Below are 21,392 nucleotides of genomic sequence, written 5' to 3'. Positions count from 1 at the left end.
AGGAATGTGGTCATGGTAATCCTCTTCACATTTTTGTAGCAGAAATGTAGAATAAAACATATTTTTCTTGGAGAGGGACACAATTCTAATGTGCCCCATTTCCATTTTGTGTCCCCCTCACATTTGGGATTAAAGAGTATATTTTTACTGGCTCTATTTACTTGTTCTTAAGGATATCTATTTCTTTATTCATTTCAGTGTACCTCAATGTATGTTGTGTTTCATGTTCAGGAAACTCACAGTATTAATTACCCTTGCTTCAAAGTCCTCTAGAGAAATTAAAATGGGTGAGTTTACTCAACAGCCCACTAACAGCACAACTTTCACAAGTCTGGAAGTTTGGAACATGCAATTCTTGGAAGTGCTTGATCTTTTTCTCTTCTTCTTCTTCTTTTTTGTCAGTTTTTTTCTTAATTAACGTAATCACATGCTTACAAGTGGAAAGTTTTCTGTTTTCTTAAAATTCACATTTAGTCATTCAAAAAAATTATTCTTTCTTTTCTTGCAATCACCTGAGTCAACCCAATGGTGGGAATCATTTTGATTTTAAGGACACGGGATCACAGGGACTTCCTGAGAAAAGGATGTGTACAAGTACCTGAGTCTAAAGAAAAACTTCAATGTTCATGTAATTCAGTTTTAGGTATGGTTTTTTTTTTTGTAATACATTCAAGCTATTAGACAAGTGATTTTATTTTATTCTTTCAACCTCATTTTCTTTATTTATTTTGAGGTGCCATGTGGAACCAGGATAAGAAGTAGATACTGGTGGGTGTCTTATCCACCTGTGTTGGATGACAAGGAGGAAAGTACGGAGTTCTCAAAAAAAAAAAAAATTATCCTAAAATCATTCCACTGAAGTGGCTGAAAAGTTAGCAGATCCCACCAGTGTATTCCAGCTAGCAAGAAAAGTGGGATGTAGCTGTCTCTGGAGAAATCAGAGCCCCATTACTATTTTTAGAGACCAGAAGATGAAAAAAAACTGTGGCTATAAATTTACAATCCATTCTGTTTGCTTTTCCCTTGGAAATAGCAGAACTTTGTAAGTTTTTCAAAGTCAAGGAATCCCCCAAATCTGAGAGCAAATCTTGGGGTAGGAGAGATGTGAAAGCTCAGTGTTTCCATGCTGTTCTCTTCAGCATCCTGCAGCAGTGCTCTGGTTTCTGGGAACAAGGGGCTGACACCAACATCTCCCTTGAACTCCCTGTAACTCTGGGAGGGAGATGATGAGAGCAGTGGTTCTCCCCTTGGAACAGGCCCAAGGAAGAGCAGCCATGGGTCTGCAAGAAGAAGATTTCAAGGCTGATGGTCCCTTCTCTACATCCCATTTGTTTGTGTGCATCCACCTGGAGAGAGCCTGCTGCGTGCATCATGTGAAAAGCATATCACTGATTGTAATTGAACTCATCTTGAAAAAACTCTGCCAAACCCCTGATCATAATTTCTCTCCCTGGTAAGGTTGTTTATCTTCTCTTCCTTGTTTATTGCTTGAGTGAAGCTAGCTAGGACATTTGAAATTCTGGTTTAGAAGAAGTAGGATACTGTGCAAGTGGTGGTGTTTCGCTGCAGAATAACCCCCAGAGGGATTTGTAATCCCCTGGTGCTATCATCCAGTGGGGAGCCAAACTGAATAATAAGCTCAGTGCTATGAATTCAGCCTCATACTCAGCCTCATTCTGCATTGGTTAGCATTGCCTAGAAATTAATTAGTGCTCTGTATTTATGCTATCAATGGCATCCAGAGGCTGGCCTAAACACGCTGGAGCTGCTGGCAGCAGCTATATGTACGTGCAGATATTTTTTTCTCCCTCTATAAATATGTGCTGTAGACTGTCTTTTAAAGGAGTTGTTACTTCAACTTCCCCACAGCTAAACACAACCAGACAGCACCTGCTGGACATCAGTCAAAGATGCACAATGACACATAGTTTTCTATTAATGTTTACAGGATTTGGAATGCTGTAATTGATTTTGGCACTGAAAGTGCAGTCTGGTAAATTGCTTGTCACCCTTGTTTCATCCCCGGTCTCATTGAGAATCTCATATACAATTAACCATAATTGCTATACTGTATTTATTCTAAAGCACACAGCACATTGCTGGTTTGCTGTTTGGTTCTCAGAAATGGTGAGTTAATTGCTTACAAAAACACGACTCAAACTAAGGGCACCTCTGTGGCGAGGGACTTTCCTTCAGAGCAGAAAACTATGGAGCCTTTAACACTGTTCATGTTCCAAACTCATGGCCCTCCTGTACTTGAGATCTCCCTGACTGCAGGGACAGTCACTTGTGCATAAAGGCACGAGTCAATCTCCATTTCCAGCTCGTGGGACACAGCAAGAGGAGCTGGATTCCCACCTGGGTGGTTATGGACTGAAGTTAACAAGTTCTTGTGCTGTCTGTATGACAGAGCAGTTCCTTCTGCATGTGGAATTGGGCAGGAATTCTTTAAAGGAGCGTATTTGCTCCACATCCTCTGGGTCACAAGGTGGAAGCAGCACTGAATGGCTCACATGAATTCCTCTGCCAGTTTATCCTGGCAATATTTTCTATTTAAACAGCCAAGGCTCCAGAATTAGCATGGACTGTCTAGAAACCTCAATAAAACAAAGAGCTTTGCCAAGAAACAGACTAGGACAGAAAAAAACCAAGCAAAAAAAAAAAGGGTGAAACCCTTCTCACAGATCAACAACGGGAATCTGCAAAATCTTCCTTCCCAGGAATGAAGAGCTGCATTGTCTCCTGCTGTCATCCAGGGGCTGGATGCTGGAGGACAGCTCCAGTTCTCAAGTTTAGAATGGGAGCACCTGCTCTTTTCATGTGGTGGTGGATTGTTCAAGGGGGACCTAAATCAGAAAGTTCCTTGCTGTCCTTGCTAAAGCAGAGGATACTCTTCTGTTCTTCATGTTAAGAAACTAGCTGTTCTGTCTTTTTCTGGAGAAAATAATTTCAGGAGGTAAGATACAGATCGAGCTAAATTAACTTAATTAAAGGGAATGCAAATTCAGTAGAATGCATTTTCTAAGATTCTACTTGCTGCAAGCACAAAATATCTCCAACAGTCTGGCTGTGACAAATAGTGGCAATAATTGTACGTCTAAAACGTTAAAAATATCTTCTATCAGAATGCTGGATGAAAAGAGGAATTTTTAATTTCCTTTTTTAACTCTTGCAAATTAAAAAACAAGCCTAAGTACCATGGACTGATTTCCAGGATATTCAAACTAGTTTAGATCTGACTTTTAATCCAGTTAATTATTTTGCTATTCTCCATTCAATTAATTATCAGATTAAGGTTCTTATGTAATATGTAAAATGGTCTTTTGATAATGAAAGATTATGAAAGAAACGCTGCAGAGTTTGCTTCAGAAGAAAGCACAGCAAGATTGAAATCTGCAGAATTCCAACTTGAAAGAGGCTATTAACTTTGATAGCAATTGCATGTGCCATTACAATTCCATATTCCACAAGAAAATGGGGTGCATCACTTGGGGCATGGAAGACAACCATAAATCTTCAGTGTAGGAAACATTTAAGATTTATATATATATATATATATATATACATACAGAAATACCATCCCTCAGATTTTCTGCTTAGATCTTCTGGAATTGCTGCATTTATCAAAACCTCTATTTCATTTTTTTTTATTACAGATGTCGGTTATAATTGATTTGGAAAGTTGTGGTTGCACAGGAAGGACAGAGAAAGGCCAACAAGATGATTAGAGAGATGGAGCATCTCTCCTACAAGGAAAAGCTGAGAAAATGGAGTTTGTTCAGCCCAAAAAGAGGAGGTGACCTAATTGTGGCCTTCCAGCACCTGAAGGGAGCCCACAGGAAAGAGGGAGAGGTGACAGGACAAGGGGAAATGACTTCACACTGAAGGAGAGTAGGTTTAGATGAGATATTAAGAAAAATTTCTTTTCTGTGAGGGTGGTGAGGCCCAGAGAAGTTGTGGGTGACTCATCTCTGGAAGTGTCCCAGGCCAGGTTGGATAGAGCTCTGAGCAACCTGCTCTGTTGGAAAGTGTCCCTGCCCTTGGCAGATGGTTTGGAAAGCAGATGAATTTTAAGGTCCCATCCAACTCAAACCATCCTATGATTCATGGTATTTCAGTCTTCCTGGAATCCACTCTGGAAAAAAAAAAGAAATTCTTCTGTTTTACAACCTAAGAATTGATGCTCAGCATGAGTTTTTTTCACTCTGCAGGGTTGGTGACGTGGCTTTTCAGCTGCCTGTGTCACTTTCCTCCTCCAAAATCTGTTCATCCTCTCAGTCCTTCACGTGTTGGCCGTGTGCCTGCGGCTCCCAGGAAGCAGGTGCATTTGGAGAGATGACAGCTTTCTCCAGACTCAGTTATTTAATTAACTCCTTCTTAACTGGGTTATTTGAAAAAGCTGTCCCATCTTCCTGGTGGGCAATACCTTGCTTGTCAAACTCCCTACATCCCTTCCATTCAGTTGTGTCACGCCTCTCTGGGAGTGCAGGGGAGCTGCTGGACTCACAGTGAGGAGTGAGAAGATCCAGGTTCCATCTTTAACTTTTCAAACCGTTTTACAAAGGCTCTCCTTGAGAACTGTGCCACATCTTGGGTTTCTGCTCCTATTTCTAAAAAGGCATTTAAGTAACTCTGACATTTTTAGAGGGAAAAGCTACTTAGTGATAAATGGTTTAATCACTGAGATAATTTAACAGCTTTGTTCTACAGTCTACTTGGTACTGTGAATAGAAAAACAAACAATTCTTCAAATATCCACTAGGGTCTCTGAGCACATTTCTGCACTGTTTACATTCCATTAACATTCTTCAGATAGAGATTTACTCACAGTGGTTTTAACTGTGTATGTCCAGACACATTTTATTGCTTTCTTGCAGCTTTCATGAGTAAAACTTGAGTAAAAAATAAAAATAAAAATTACTCACCCCATCGACAACGGCAGATTCATTGATTATTTAAATAAGGACAGAAAGCTGTCACTTATATCTCAGATACATAGCAGAGGTCACTGAACTTAAATAAAGACTGAAAAAAATCAGCTTACAAATTGCTCTTTAAGACACCTTTTAAACACCTCCAGGGATGGTGGCTCAGCACCTGTAAGGTCAAGGAGGGAAGTTTGCATTTGGCTTTCCCACGCAGCTCCTTAGAGCTCGATCAAAACTGGGCAAGCAGCCGTGGCTCCAGCCATGCAGATCTGTCCTGCTCATCATTAGTCAATTTTTAAACCACCAAAGCCCTACAGGCAATGTCATTTGTTAAGCTTATGTCAGTGGTCATTTTATATGTGTTTGATACATCAGAATTTTATCTTTCCACCCATGCTGATGTAACTTAGGCTTGGGGTGGTCATGGGTGAGTGTGTATGTCAGAGGGAAGGGATGGAGAGAGGACCAGGAGGCAAAGGAACACAAAAACCAGTGGAAATGGGTGTGGATCGTTGGAAAAACGGAGTGTGTGAAGTGTTCTGTTCATTGGCATAGAGGGAAATAGATTAAAATCTTCAGGGCAGTTTTAAAATATTAACCATTCGTATTTTAATTGCTGGATATTTTTAAATGCATTGAATAAACACACTTCTTTAAAGTGGTTGGTACTCTTAAATAGGGTTCAAGATGCAGCCACTGCTATAAATGACTTTTTGTATGAGCATGGAAGCCTCTGAATCTTTCTCTGGCCTTAGTCTCTGGTGTTCACAGGTTTCTTGAGTTGTGGCTCACAGTGATTTTAAATATCTAAAATAAAAACACCTCCTGCTTTTCTTAGGTACAAAATCCACCACAATGCCCCTTGCAGCTTTTGAAACCTCTAGACAGATGCAAGGCTAATGCCTTTGGTGAAGTTACTATCAGCCTTAAAACCCTGAAATGCTGAAGCATTACTATCTTGACCTTTATGTCAAGATGAATGAAAAGAAAATTAACTTCTAAGACAGCAGGCCATTCTGCAGGACTGCATTTGTTGGAAAATGTCTGGTTTAGCATAGAGGCAGAAGGGCAAAAATAGGCTGTTTTTCAGAGATGCTGAAATATCTTAATCTTGATGGTTGCCAGAATTTCTGTCCTTAAAGAACTGGTTATTGACGCTGTTCTGTGGCATTTCTGTTTTATTATTCTGTGGGTACAAAGCTCTGGATGTTGTTAAGAGGAGAGATCTGCAAATGTGGAAGTTGGCAGCACGTAGCGTTGTATCAACGTTCATCTTTGTCCCGTGTCCCCCACCTGTCTCCTCCTAAAGATTTCATTTTTTTTAGGAATGCAGGAGGTTCTCAGAGCTCCTGACCTTTTCACAGTGGATGATTTGTTGAGCCTGCCCCTTTGGCTCTGTGGCAGGGCAATGTCTCTCCAGGTGCAGGTGCCCAGTTTGACTCAGGGAATTTAAGGGCACATTAATACATTAATCTTCCTGAGCCACTGACAGAAGTTTCCCATCCCATCCGTGAACTTTGACATTTATTGGAGAGCAGCAACCCCACGGTTGCTTCACTGATGCTGAAGTGCATGGCCCAGATCTTGATTTTTTTTTTTGTCCTCTTTTTAATCTGTCATAGCTCAATCAAAGTGCTTAAATCAGCAGCTGTGGAGAGTAAAGCCCTGAATTCATCCCTCAGTGAACCACCGTACCTTCAGTTTGCTGCTCCCTGAGAAAGCTGCACATTTGGATGCCTCCTGCCCACTGTGGAGTGAAAAAATACAGGGAGAAAAACCCCTCGAGCTGTCCAGTTTCAATTTTACATTCATGACTAAGTACAACATGAAATTATTTCAGTTCATAAGAAATTGCTCTGTTCTTAAGAGCTGCTGCTACTTGTTCTTTCTACAGATTTCTTTTAATAAAATGTCTTGCATGGCTGTTCAATTAAACCCAAGAAAACAGAAATCCAGATAGATTCAAATCTTACCCAAAGCATACATTCTTTAGTATATGCTTAGCAAAAACAAGCAAGTTGAAGTTATTTTCCATATTCAGATTTGCCAAAATTAGGAAGGCTTCCAAGACCATCTCAGCTTTAAAATAATCCATGTCTAGGAATGAAAAAGCAGAAGAGCAGTCTGAATGATAATTTTATCATATCTGTTTCTCATTTCTGTTCTTTAGCTTCTGTTCTTTAGCTGCTAACATTCCTAAGATGTTTCACTTTAGATTTCTCATGATTTTCTCTGTTTTCATATCTGTTCTACAGTTTTCTTTTAGACAGTGCTGTCGACAGACAAGACATTTGGACTTGATCTTAAGGATCTTTTCCAAACCAAGTGATTCTATTATTTTATGACTTCCAGAATTACCCACTCCTAAGTCTGAAAGTCTTAAGTTGTTTTTTTTTTTGCTGTCTAGTAAGGGAGTATGAATGGGAAAAAAAAATAAATAAATTCCATATTTTTTTTCCTAACAGTGAATTCATAGTAGGCATGACTTGATGGTAAATTATTAATTCATTATCTTTCCTAGTAGTAAATATTCCTGCCAGTAAGGCTTCCATCACACCCTAATACTTTTGGCTCTTCCTTAAATGTAAATCAAGTATTGTAAATATTGAACCACTGTGAATTGCCAAACTCCCATAATGTAGACTTGGAGTAGTTGGTTCTGAAAAGGAAGCTAATTAAATAATTGACCTCGTTTCCATTGCAAGCAATCTGACTTTAAAAAGAAGCTTCCACTTCTACTCTGTGTAAATTGTCCAGAAAAGTAATACTGTCTTTTTATTTCTTACATAATTATTTTAAAAAAGAAAACAGAACCAAAATATCCAAACAGATTATGAAAGATTCAAAAATAGATATTTTTTGTTAGGTTATTCAAAATCAGAAAGGTTAAGGGTTTCCACAAGATTTAATAAGATTATAGAGAAGGGGAGACCACTGGTATGTGAAATTCAATCCTTCTAGTGGGAAAAAGATTGGAAGTTTGAAAGAAAAATACAGATTCTGACTAGAACTATATGAGCAACACAAATCCTGTTAACCATTTGTCAGTCTCTGTGAAAGGATCTTTTAATCATATTCATCCCATTCTAGATTTGTGTGTCTGTATTTAGGAATTAGTGTGAAACTTAAATTCTGCTGAAGCTCCAACAGCCCTTCACCCTCTTTAGTGCTCTGTCCACATCTCCCAGTCCTTCATATTCATTTAATTTCACAAATTTGGTGTCCCTGCCCCTGGCAGAGGGGTTGGAATGGGATGATCTTTAAGGTTTCTCCCAACCCAATCCATCCTATGATTTTATGATCTCTCTAGCTGTTGTTTTGAGCACTTTGGTAGAATATTATTGTACAGTTTTATACAAATGGGAAATGAAATGCTGCTCTGTCATTTCCTTTAGTACTCTAAAACACTTTACTATTATTGCAACTTACTGGGCTTTCAAGGACTATAATGGAAGTTGGAGCTTATTGGTGTGGTTCAAAAAAGCTGTTTGCTCTTCCATAACCTGGGGACTTCCTGCTGCAGGCTCTATACTGCAGAAATAAGTGGCAATTTCTCCTCATTATTATTCACAGGGTCATAATATTCAAGAGTAATGTGTGCTTGGATGGCTTAGTCATTAAAATATTCACAAATCTTGACGGTTTCATAATTTTTAACACACGCAATTTGTCCAGAGAAACTTCTACTCGAAAATTTCTCCTACATTATTCTTTATTCATTCTCCATCATTTGTTTTGCTCTTAAAACCTTTCATTCTGCTAATGAGGGAGCATACACAGTATTTTCCAAAAGTGACTAGTCATTTTGTACAACTAGATGAGAAGTTAAACTCTTCAATTACTGCATGAACTCCTATTTTGCATAATAAAAAAAAATAAAAATAAAAAGCCAGGATAAACACTTGCAAAACATTAATTAACAGCTCCGCTCACAGCAAAGGATCCTGCAAGAAAAGGAAAAGTCTATCATGTGAATTGTTTTCTTGGAATAAATAATCTGATTCTGTGATTTAACACACGCAAAGAAGAAGCAGAAAAAGTCACTTTGCTCCTACAAAACACGACTGCTCGCTGTGAAGGACCTCCCAGGCCTGATGCTCACAGGAATTTGCAGTGTGAGTTTCTAACCCCAGAATTTCTTTCCCAGGTGTAACATCAGCAGCTTTCCCTTTTAGCTAACAAGACACAAGCATGCCTCAAATGCCAAATGGCTTTTAGAAGATTTCGTGTTCCTTTACTCCAGCTACCTTTCCTGTCCTGTAAATGTATCACTCTCCATGATTCTGCCTAACAGGGTAAAATAGAGCCATTAAAGCCCTCTCCATACACAGAGTGCTTGAAAGTCTGGCATGGTATCTTTACAGCTGCTGTCCTCTCTTTTGTTGTATTTTCATTTATGGATTTTTTTTTTCTTTTTCTTAGTGTGTAATATTTTACACTCGGTGTTAGAAAACCAGAGGTATACATATATATATAATTTCGCACATTTTATCACTTGTGTGAAGTGTGCATGGAAAAAGAATTCATTAATAAGCAAAAAGAACCAAGAATGAGGCACGAGAACCTGGAAAAACCTTATTGCAGTCGTGATTATGCAGATATGAAAAAATCTTTTTTTTCCTACTGCACATTGTGTCTGTGTCACTTGTGGAGCAGAAGCTTCAGTTCCCACCAGAGGAAAACATCATTTTTTGTCAGTAGATACTGCTGCAGGATGGCAGGGAAAGATGCAAGCTGCTGTCCTCTCTTCTGTTATATTTTCATTTATGGATTTATTTTTTTTCTTTTTCCCAGTGTGTAATATTTTACACTCAGTGTTAGAAAACCAGAGGTATGTATATATATATATATATATATATATATATATGTATATATAATTTTGCACATTTTATCACTTGTGTGAAGTGTGCATGGAAAAAGAATTCATTAATAAGCAAAAAGAACCAAGAATGAGGCACAAGCACCTGGAAAAACCTTATTGCAGTCGTGATTATGCAGATATGAAAAATTATTTTCCTTTTTTCTACTGTCCGTGTCACTTGTGGAGCAGAAGCTTCAGTTTCCACTGGAGGAAAAGATCATTTTTTGTCAGTAGATACTGCTGCAGGATGGCAGGGAAAGATGCAAGCCCTTGGACATACGACTCCTCTCAAGTCTGTCTTTAAAAATCACTGCTCATCCAGCCAGCTGTCTGATTAGCAAAGGCTTTCTTGTCACTTACAAACTGTAGCACAATATTATCTGTCAGCTGAGTTGTCAAAGAAATTCACATTAATGCAGACTAAATATATTAGAGAGCTGGTGTGCAAACAGTAATAAATTCTTCTTAGAACAAGTTCACATACAATTTTTACTGTAATGAATCAGCTAAGTACGAATTGACCTTACCTGAATTGCAAACAAGACATTCTGCTTACATAAGTTTCCTTCTTAATAAGCAAAACTTTTGCAAAACAAAAGAAAAGTGTAATTTACTATACTTTGAGTACATTTTTCTTGTTATTTAATGTCCATGAACGATTTCCTTCAGGGTTTGTTGATTCGAGGTTTGTTTTTTTTTGCTTAAAGCTTTGGTTTAGTGATCTTATCAATAAACTATGATGTCAATCTTATGTCAGTTTTGAGCTGTGTCACAAAAATACTCTGCACAGACAAATCTCTTACTGCTTTTGCACTTGTTATTGTATTTTATAAGTAATTATGTATTTTTTCTGTTTAGTAATTCTGATTTCACGTTGAAATCGTGCTGTGAAATTTGTGCAGATTTAAACTAATTGACAAGTACCTCGGTGAAGTCGTAGGATTACATTTATGAGATTTAGTTAACGTTAAGCAATGTCTGAAAAAAACATGAAACAAATTTGTAACCGAAGCAAAGCCCATGAAGTGAAAGCACACACTGGCAAACTGGAATTTGTAACACTTTTCAGGAATAAAAAGACATGCAAGCCACTCAGAGGATTAGAACAGTATCTTAACCAACACAAGAGCTTTCCATACCCTAAAGCCTACCTAGAAGATGTAGAACAGACAACCAGGGAATAAAAAAAAAATCACTAAAAGCTAATAACAGCCTCAAATACCAGTGAGACCCAGCTTCAAATACATTTTCAGGGCATGGAGAATGTTCCTACCATGTGAAGCCCTGACACTGATCTCATTTAGGCCGGTTTTGTTGATCCACACACGCAGATTTCAGGGTGAGACGCAGTTGGAGCATGCATGTGTTATAAAATGAATAGAATTTCAGATTCATTCCCTTGGTTTTCTTGGCCTCTTTCTTGGCCTTCCTTTAAAGAATTGCACTGAAGGTTTCTAAACACAGTATTAAGGATAATTAACAGCATTTCAGAGAAGAATACATTAGCTGAGAATTATTCCTCTGTCCCAGGAGTCTTTGCCAAGGGACACCTTCCATCCTGAACAAGTGCCAGTTATGTTAATTAAGGAAAACTTGTGAAGCACAGAGGAAACTACAGGATAAAGCTGCTTCAGGTACTTGATCCTACACTTTCTCTCTGGAAAACTTAGACTCTTAGATGTATTTGCACAAAGGAAAAACAATTTAGATTGTCAAAAGCACAGCTAGGATTTAAGCAGTGGGCACTGAATGTTTTCATTGTTTTTTAAGAAACTTCTAAATATATTCCTTAAAAGATAATATATAAATAAGACTTGATATGATATGATATGATATGATATGATATAATATGATGTAATATGATATGATATGATATGATATGATATGATATGATATGATATGATATGATATGATATAATATAATATAATATAATATAATATAATATAATATAATATAATATAATATAATATAATATAATATAATATAATATAATATAATATAATATAATATATAATGTAATATAATATATAAATATAATATATAAATATAGTATAAATATATTCCTTAAAATCTACCCCCCAAACAATAAAAAAGTAATGAAAGTAGGATTATTTTTCCCCCCTCAGGAAATGACAGCTTGAAATTTCAGCTGAATTTAGACAGAGCCATATTCACAAAGATTGGTCTGTCCCAATGTATCCTATAGTCTAGTAATAAGATTATTCAGAAAAAAGAAATATTAACCTTTTTTTTAATTTGAAATTTGTTGTGTATAAATAGGGAAAGATTGCTTCTCATGGACTAAAAATATCTGTATTGCAAGCTGTTGAATTGCTGAGATTTGTTTCATCACTCGTTAGCCAAACTTCACCCAACATCTCTACTGTGTATTACAGTAATGCTGGAATATTGGAATAGTCATTTTAATAAGAACAGGAGAGTAAATCAGCACAGAGAAGAAAGCTTCTTTTACAAGATAAAAATGTGTGAAAGAACTCTCCCACTTAGGATTTCTAGTAGAACTCATTAAGCCTCAAGTTAAACCAAATGACAGCCAGTTTGTCAGGAGGGGAGTTCATTTGGTAGAACACCAGGCACATCCAGGCAACCATCAACTTGATTGTCTAAATAATTACATTTTTGGTCAGCAGTTCCTTCTCTGTGCCTGACTGATGAGAAATTCCCAGTTCAGTTATTTCTTTTTTATCATATGTTGGGTCTTACTTGAATCTTTTGGAGTCAGATGAATCCAAAGAGTATAATTTGTGCTTTTTGACTTCATAACTTTAGTTCCATGTCTAGACACATAAATTGATCTGTGTTAGCTATTGAGAATTGTTGGCTCATTTAGATATTTTATTTTGTATAAAATTTAGCAATCCAAATTATAACTTTGTAAGTACAAAAAGGGGAAAAAAAAAAAGGTACTTCTTGTTTCAGATGTGAAAAGACAAAGCCACCTCATTTCTGTTATTTTTTCTATCTAATTTTTTGGTGAGACTTTTCAGCATCAGGGTTTCAGAGGATAAAGCACAACCATTTATTTCAGAAAAAACAAATCACCTGCAATGTGGTACTGTCAGTATTTGAATGGAATCATTATACATTTGTCTGTGCTCTTACAGCCCCCCATACTGAACAGCTCTCATGCAACATGTATGTAAAAGTTCAAGACAATTCAAATTCTTCTAAAACAATCTATGATTTTATTCAAAGTCAGTATAAAAGTTTTTGTTCAATGGATCCATACTAAAATAATTTGAAATGTAAATAGAAGCATAATTTTCTTTCCTTTTTTATTGGCTAATCTACGAAGTGCAGTTATATCTTACAACTTTACTGGAATTTTGGTTATTGTGATTTAAAAAGTGCTCCCCACTTGATATTTTATCCCTACCAAAGTAACATTATGCTCTTAACCTGCTTGGTGGTTCTCAAACATTGCAATAGGTTGCCCACAGAGGTTGGGGAGGTTTCCATCCTTGGAGAAATTTCATCTGGGTATATTCTATGTGAGGAGACATTGCTTGGGCAAAGTGTTGAACTAAATTATCTGAAGAGTCCGTTCCCCAAAGGTTCTGTGATTCTCTTTAATAGGAGAATCCAAAGACAAGATAATTTATATTCCTATCATACAGTCTCTTGACATAAAAAGTGGGATTTTTCTTCTCTGTGTAACAGATCTACTTTAAAATGGAAGTAAAAAAATGTAAAAATATTCCAAATTCAGCAATGACCAAACTGAGTCTTTTTGATAAAAGGCCTGAGGGTTTTTTTTATCTCACTGATTGTAATAAGACCTGTCACAGACAGAAGGGCCATGCTCATCTCTCCAGTTTATGGTAACAAAACCTGTGATCCACAGGTAGAAAACTCCATTTCACTTGCAATTTCCATATCATTTTTAACCTTGTGATTGCTACCAAAAAACAAAACAAAACCAAAAAACCAACAAATAAAAAAAACCCACCAGAACAACAAAAAAAATCAAACAAAAAAAATAAAAACACCAGAAAAAATTATTTTGATAAGCATAGTAGAGTGAAAGGGATTGAGACATTGAAATTGGGTGGAAAACTGATTATTTCATCAGAATATCTGTAAGACAATGCCATGAGCAAGATGTTCAGAAAGCCTGTGTTCTTCCTGGAAACCAGAGCTGAATTCCTGGCTGTTGGAGCTGCATGGAAGGAACGGCAGTGCCTCCTGAGTCCTCTAACAATGGTATCATGGTCTCAGTAGACAAAGAATTAGAGGCAGCTACCAAACCTCAAGGATGTTTAATCAAGGGCCACCCTGAAGGTCTTTCCTCTTGTTTTCTGTCCAAGGGCCTCCTTTGCTAGTGGGGAACACATTGTCCAGCATCAGCTGGGATTTGGGAGCTCTGCTCTTAGTGCAGCCATGATGACAAAAGTAGAATTGGGAAATTTTGACTTGGGTTCATAGCAAGATGCTTGGTTGGTGTCATGGCATTCACAGAGGGAATTTAGAAGCAGCTGGATTTCTGGGGAACACTTTCTGTGCTGCAGATCTCATTTCTGTGAGGACAAAAAAGTAAAGACTTACCCTGCTCTCATTACAAAGCAGAGGAAATCACTGGCATCAGATGAGTACTGCTACCACAGGAGAATACAGATAAACAGGCTTAGAAAAACTGAGACATCTGGAAAGATGGAGTAAAAATTGTACAGAAAATACAGTGTGTAACAGTACAAGTGGCTAATGGAAAAGCAGCCAAAAATCTCTTCACGTGGGACTGTGCTCACCTCAGCTATTCACAATGGATCTGCACCTTCGTTGAAAATTGCCAGCCAGGCATGCAGGATGTGAAAATTACTGTCTGATGGAAGGGAAAAGCTTAGAGCACTACCCTTTAGTCTACTGTCTTTCACAGAAGCAAGACAGATACTTATGATGGCTCCTTTTCCACCCACAGAAACAAAAAATTTCATACAAAACCTTCTCCCTGACACAAAGGAGTCAGGAAGAAATGAAATGGAGCTGATGGATAAACACTCCCCTCTCATGCTGTGACCTGCAGTTTACTGCCCAGCTTCTCTGCAGCAAGCTGTGAGATAATGATGTTACATATGTCATTAAAGCCCCCCAAACTCTCCAGCTGAAAAACTGTTCATGTTGTCCTCACGTGTTTTTTCTCACGGTGTTTGCTCTCTAGAAAACTTCCTCTCATCTTCAAGGTAGGCTAGGGGACTGCTGGTCTGCTTTTCAAATTGTTCCTCACCTTCATATTCACAAGCCCTTATCGTTGGGCAGTCGTCTGTTCTCACCTTGTAATCTTCTGGCTGCTTCTGATAACTCCAGATTTCTCATTTTTTTCAGTGTTGGGCCATTTACTTGAATCAGTTTTTTGAAAGAAATGGCCTTTTTGCAGACCTCTGATGTATTTCTTGCTTCTTCTCCAGGGAATGCAAGACAAATTGCTTTATTCTAAAGGCCTTCTTTCACTTCTGCATCCTTGATCCTCAGCTTTTTAATCAAAAAGAGGTTGTGCTCTGCCTCCACTGCCAGACTTGTTTACCAATAAATATTCAAAAATTATCAAGAGCTACCATTCTGCTCTCTCCCAGATTCCCTTTTATGCATGGGAGGAATTTCTTTAATTAATTTCAGCTCTGAAAAACTCTTTGCTGTAGTTCCAAGCAGCTGCTGTGCTGTCCCCACTGCTAATGAGCTTTGTCTTCATATGACTTGGAGAAGGACAGAAAGGGCCATGCTGGCTAAAATTGTTTGAAATTGGATTGCAGCATGCAAAATAAAGTGGACAGCTCCTGTGTGAAATGGATTGCAGTGTCACTCCCCCCACTGTGGAAATTTAATCTGTCTGGCTGGTGAGAATGAGACTCACAGTAGGGGCAGAAGGTATTGACTTTACCACTTTTTTAAGAAAAATGTTTGGTTTTTTTTTTTTATTTTGGGATGAACTGGGGCTGTTTCATCTGAATTGTCATTTTTAAATAATTGTCTTTGTAGAAGCAGTACATTTCAACCTTCTGCCATCCTTTGAGAATTCAGGCTAGCTGTTTGCTTAGAGAGATGCAGCCTGACACTCTGAACCTACACACAGTGTGAAAAATTGCTTTGATCAGCTTGTGTTTATAATTTAAGGCAGTAAAATAGAATCCTCACTAATTGTGTTTAAGGCATGATGTATTGTGTAATCCACAGAGAGATTCATTTCAAAAACACTGTAACCACAAAAACAGCTGTTCCACTGAGTCATTTTCCTAACGTGCAATTTAAAGCAAAACAGAGCAAAACCCACTCCCAGTTGTAACTTATTTGTGTTGATGGAGTACGATAATGCTGGGAATGTGGGGAAAAACAACAGAAAACTCATCTCCACGTTCCTTTTTGTACCAGAAATATGGAAAAAGAAAAGGAAGAGACTTTGGAGCTAAAAAAAACCAGAAAAAACTCAGTTTTGAAGAGATATTTGTGTCCTAATTAAATTACGAAGAGCAAGCCATGCATTGACAGTCAAAAATAATTTACAAAGATAGAAATGAGTCTAAAGTTAGATGGAATGGAATTAAAATAACAAACCAAGATACATCAGTGAAATACCTAAAAAAATCATGTCACAGAGGTGCTTGTGTGCATATTTTCTTGGTGTTTAAGCCCAATACAGGCTCTGGAAGAGAAGCTAGTAAGAACTGTTAAAACAGGTGGAGGAAACTGCACTACATGAAATGAAAAAGCAAAAAAAAAGACAACATGTGCTGCAGGCACGGCTCTGTCATTAATAGGAAGTTGAGTGAGCAAGTGAACAAGCCTTTTCACATTTAGAAGAGCTCTTTTCACATTTAGAAGAACCCTTTTCACATTTTCACCTTTCACCCCACCCCGCTTTTGGAGGGAAATTATACGCTAGGCCCAAGTCTTATGCTGAATTCCAAAGTTTTTCTTTTCCCTTGGTGGGGAAAGAGACCTGAACTTTTAATAAGTTTGTATTTTATGGCTGTTTCAGGGAGCAGAATTTAATTTGGAATCCAGAGGCGTTTGCCTCGCGCACCGGCGCTCCGGAGATGCCGAGCTCCAGCGAGCGCCGAGGTGTGACACGGACGCGCTTCTCTCCTTTGCAGATATCTCCATCAGCTTGCTGTCCCTGGTTGTCACTGCCTGTGGCCTGGCCCTGTTCGGCGTGTCCCTGTTCGTGTCCTGGAAGCTGTGCTGGATCCCCTGGCGGGAGCGGGGCTTGCCCTTTGGGAACAAGGACAGCAAGCAGGAGCCGCTGCACTACGCGGACGCGGATGCCAATGACCGCGACTACAGCGAGGATTACCTGGGGCAGCCCGCCACCTTCCCCGAGGCCTCCATGAAGATCAGCCACACCTCCCCTGACCTCCCGCTGGACACACAGGCGGGCACCAAGGAGAACTGCGTGCCCAATGTGCGGATGCAGCGCCAGATCACCGAGCCCACCTCGTCTGACCGGTCAGTAACTCCCATTTCTCTCCGTTACTCATGAATATGGGCCAAAAAGCACGGCACGCTGATCTAAGAGATATATATATCATCTTCTAGCCATGTTCCTTTTAAAAAAAATGTTAAATATACAAAAGTTATTCACTGAGGTGCACAAACCTTGTAGGTTGAAGTGACAGCATCACAATCCTATTCCATTCTTCTCCCAACTGATGCCTTGTTGGGACTGCCTAAAAACAGAGGCCAGGCAAAACTAAGGGAATAAAAACCATGTCTATTTATTGAAGAGCCTTCAGGTACATTTTGGGCAGACAAAGCCCTCCCCCCCAGGGGCTACACCCAAAAAAATTGACCATGGGTCACAGGTTTTCACACTTTGGTGAGTTTGTTTGAGTAAGTTTGGTCCATTTGCATATTGGGGATTAATCTTCCAATTACAGCTTCAGGTAATGAAGTCATTTACCACAAATTTGCTCCCTCCAACTCACTTTTGTTTGCATTTCCCAGGGCCTGAGACAGTGAGGTGTCCTGGATTCCCAGGCCTGGAGGGGAATTGTTCTGTCTGACCAAACTGGGAGAACAGCAGCTAACACTCTATATGGAGTTTAGAGGTAGACACTAAAGAATTGCAGGACTGCAAATACATGGAAAATATAAAAGCTGAAATCCTAAGGCATCACAACTACTGTCTCATCGTTGCTTTTCCCTCAGGAGCTGGATAACACAGAGCCCTGCGTCCCTTAAAAGCACCAGGACAGCCTAGATTTAGCTTGTAAAGCATATTCATTTGCACTTAGCACTGGTGCTGAACACTCAGTAATATCTCCTCAAAGATTCTTCCAAAAAGAAAAGTAGGGCAAGCTAATGCAACTCTTGCAAGAGCTAGAAACAGGATTAAAAAATCGTAGATTTTAGCCACAGTCATGGCTGTGGGGTGAAGAGTGGCTGAACAGGAGTCAGTGAAGTGTCCGGGGGAGCTGGAGAACCAGTACAGGAGGGGAGAGAAGAGGGGGAGGCTGAGAGTTTGTGCAGGGGCAGGTGATAAAAGGATTATTTTTTATACAGCAAGAATAAGGATCAGCATGTGAAGAGCCAGGAAATATCTGAGTCAAAGCAGAGGCACTTCAGTGGGAGAAGGTACAGCACTAGCCCAGTGGCTCTTTGCAAGCCTCTTCTTTTTATTCCTCCACAGGATATTCTGCACCTCTCACTGCCATGAGGAGCTTAAGGGCTGAATTTTATTTTTTCTCTTTGGTGACATGATAATATTTTATCCTGGAAATGACTAATGGAGAGCCATAAGATTATGTATTTATTATACAACAAGAGGAAAAAAAAATTAGAATAGCACATAAGAGGCTGTTCCTGCTTTAAGCATGGGTAAACAGATATTTACCAGGAATGAATGAACAATTATAGCAGAGGAGCTATTGCTGATTACATTCAATATAAATAGCTTTAGATTAATCCTGTGCAGGCATTTTACACGTGATTTTTCTGTGTTCAACCTGAGCTCCTGGTGCTCCAATGCACAGAGTGATGGCTGCATAGAAATAGGACAATAAAATGGAAGTCATAGAAGATTAGGGTTTTGCCTAATCCAACATCCACATCTCCCCACCTCAACAGGAATTGCAAATTTGATTTTTGTTACCATCCAGGAGGGAGAAATTTCAGTCACAGTAAGCGTGAATTATTAAATTTCACTGGACCAAAGCTAAAAGCAGCTTCTTATCCTCAGCTAATGAAAGTAGAGGAGCTTTGCAGCCAAAGTGCCACAGAGTTTATTACATCAGGTGGGAGAGAAAAAAGGAAAACGATTGTTGGGGTGGTCAGCAAACCATTTCAGCCCAGCTTGGGACGTGGGAGCAGAAAATGACGTGACATTAGCAGTGTGGTGCTGAAGGTGGGCTCTCAGAACGTTGGGTCTCACGGTTTATGTTAAACACCCGGCCCCGCCGCGCGTCGCGGAAACGCGCCAGGTGCCAGCAGGATCTTGGGTGTGCGTGCACAGCCTGTTTCAACTCTTTCCTTTTCACTTTAAGGCACAATTCACTCCGGAGACAGCTCAACCTGTCCAACCCTGACTTCAACATCCAGCAGGTTCAGAAGCAGGAGCAGCTGACGGGCATCGGCCGCATCAAGCCGGAGCTGTACAAGCAGCGGTCGCTGGACACGGACGACGGGCGCAGGAGCAACAGCAAGGCCTGTGGAAAACTCAACTTCATCCTCAAGTATGACTGTGATTTAGAGCAGCTGATTGTGAAGATTCACAAGGCCGTCAACCTGCCGGCAAAGGACTTCTCTGGAACTTCAGATCCGTACGTGAAGATCTATCTGCTCCCCGACAGGAAAACAAAACACCAGACTAAAGTGCACAGAAAGACCCTAAATCCAGTGTTTGATGAAGTTTTTTTATTTACTGTCCCATACAATGATCTCAACGCGAGGAAACTCCATTTCTCTGTGTATGACTTTGACAGATTCTCCAGGCACGACTTGATTGGCCAAGTGGTAGTGGATAATTTTTTAGATTTGGCAGATTTTCCCAGGGAATGTAATATTTGGAAGGATATTGAATATGTCACCAATGTAAGTATTATATTTTTTTTTCTTTTTGAATTTTATTTGTTTCTGACTTTATTTCCCTAATCTGATTATAACTGAAATTGTCTGTTGAATTTGTGAAGGAAAATACTCTATCCTCTCACTTTCTCAAGCTTTGACCTTAATCCAGGGAAATTGACAATACATTTTCAGTCCTCATTTCTTGTTCTTTGGTTATATTAAAGAATGTTTTATGTGGAGACAGTGGGTTTAGTCATTGCTCTGCTGATAGGGCAGAAACGCTGGAGAATGTTTTAATCTTACTTAATCTGAAATTTACTTAAGGAAATATTGCTTTTCTTATTTTGCCTGTCTTCCTGTTTTGCATGATTTTTTATGTAAGTTACAGCACGCTAATCAGCCAGAACTGCAGATTCAACATTTCTTATGTAGCGATCTTCAGTTCTTCAAAAGACTATTCTCATAAAGTCAGAAAAGCCCACAGCTATAATCCAGCCAAACAGAGTTCAGACAATGCTGCTCCATGAGAGAGTGAAACACACTGAATTGCTTTAACTCTTTCTTTGTCTTTGCTGTGTTCCCAGGGAAATGAGGAATGTATTTTAGCAGTCTGTATTTCAGTTATCTGTTAGCAACTTCTGTGCAGGAATCCAAACAGTGATTAGGTATAAAATCATGGAAATTGCTTCCAAAAGAGAAGGAGCTTTCTACTCAGAGCAGGAGCCTTGTAATGCCATTAGAGATGAATCCCACCTCAGGAGGACAGACCTTCAGTGGGAATGATCCATTACAGAAATCCACAGGGGTGAAGGCACCGGTGCCAAGTGTCAGTAAATATTTCATTTGCTATGTCAAACCATACTCCAGTGGAGTGCACATTTTAAAGTCAAATCAACCAGACATCATTAGCAGTAAGATCAAAGGGTAAGTTTGCTAGACCTCAGTTCAGGAAAGTGCTGAAGCATCTGCTTAGCTGAGAATGAGAAGTCATTGAAAGGTAAAGGATGTTCTGAGACAAATAACTTGCCTGAATTCAGACCCTCACCTTATACCTCTGTGGTCTGGTAACATGCCCGTATTATACACCAAAATGATTAATTTTATTTATATTTTTTTCCCTTGGAAAATTCTTTATGAAAATGGATATTTTCCTAGTTTTAAGGTGAATTCTCTGCACAATCCTGTCCCACACGAGGATGGAAGTGCAGCAGCAGCACAAGCAGTGCCTCACTCAGGGTACAGGCAGGGGCAGGGACACTTGGTGTCAGGGAGGACAAACCTGGCTTTTGTGGCAGAAGTTACTGCTTTTCAGCTGCAAGGGAAAAGTAAGGATGTGACAGAGCAGCTGACAGTTATTCCAAGTGAAAGGCTGCCTTCATACAGCATTAAGTGTCCAAAGATCAACTTCATTTTTTACAGTCAGCTGAAAGCTGAATGTGCATGCACGCTGGGGCTGCTTTGGTATGAAGGGGTCCTTTTTCCCTGCTTTAACTTAGGCAAAAGATTGACTCTGGTATTTTCTTTTGAATCAATTCTTCCAAATTTCAGAAGTGATATGGATACATATCATTTGTATTCAGATTTTCTG

General features: G+C 39.1%; 1 protein-coding gene across 3 annotated transcripts in view; it reads left to right on the top strand.

Moving 5' to 3' along the window:
- The window catches only part of SYT9 (synaptotagmin 9), a 63,389-nt gene that overhangs the window by 13,644 nt on the left and 28,353 nt on the right, over window positions 1-21,392 (top strand). For all 3 annotated transcript variants that reach the window (XM_058830215.1, XM_058830206.1, XM_058830224.1), the window contains exons 2-3: window positions 16,894-17,245; window positions 19,282-19,828. In XM_058830215.1, the coding sequence (XP_058686198.1) occupies window positions 16,894-17,245; window positions 19,282-19,828 (899 nt within the window). The remainder of the gene's footprint in view (window positions 1-16,893; window positions 17,246-19,281; window positions 19,829-21,392) is intronic.

Source organism: Poecile atricapillus, chromosome 1, assembly GCF_030490865.1.
Source record: "Poecile atricapillus isolate bPoeAtr1 chromosome 1, bPoeAtr1.hap1, whole genome shotgun sequence".
Lineage (NCBI taxonomy): Eukaryota > Metazoa > Chordata > Aves > Passeriformes > Paridae > Poecile > Poecile atricapillus.
Note: the sequence above shows the minus strand (reverse complement) of the source record. Positions and strands in the feature narration are given on the sequence as shown.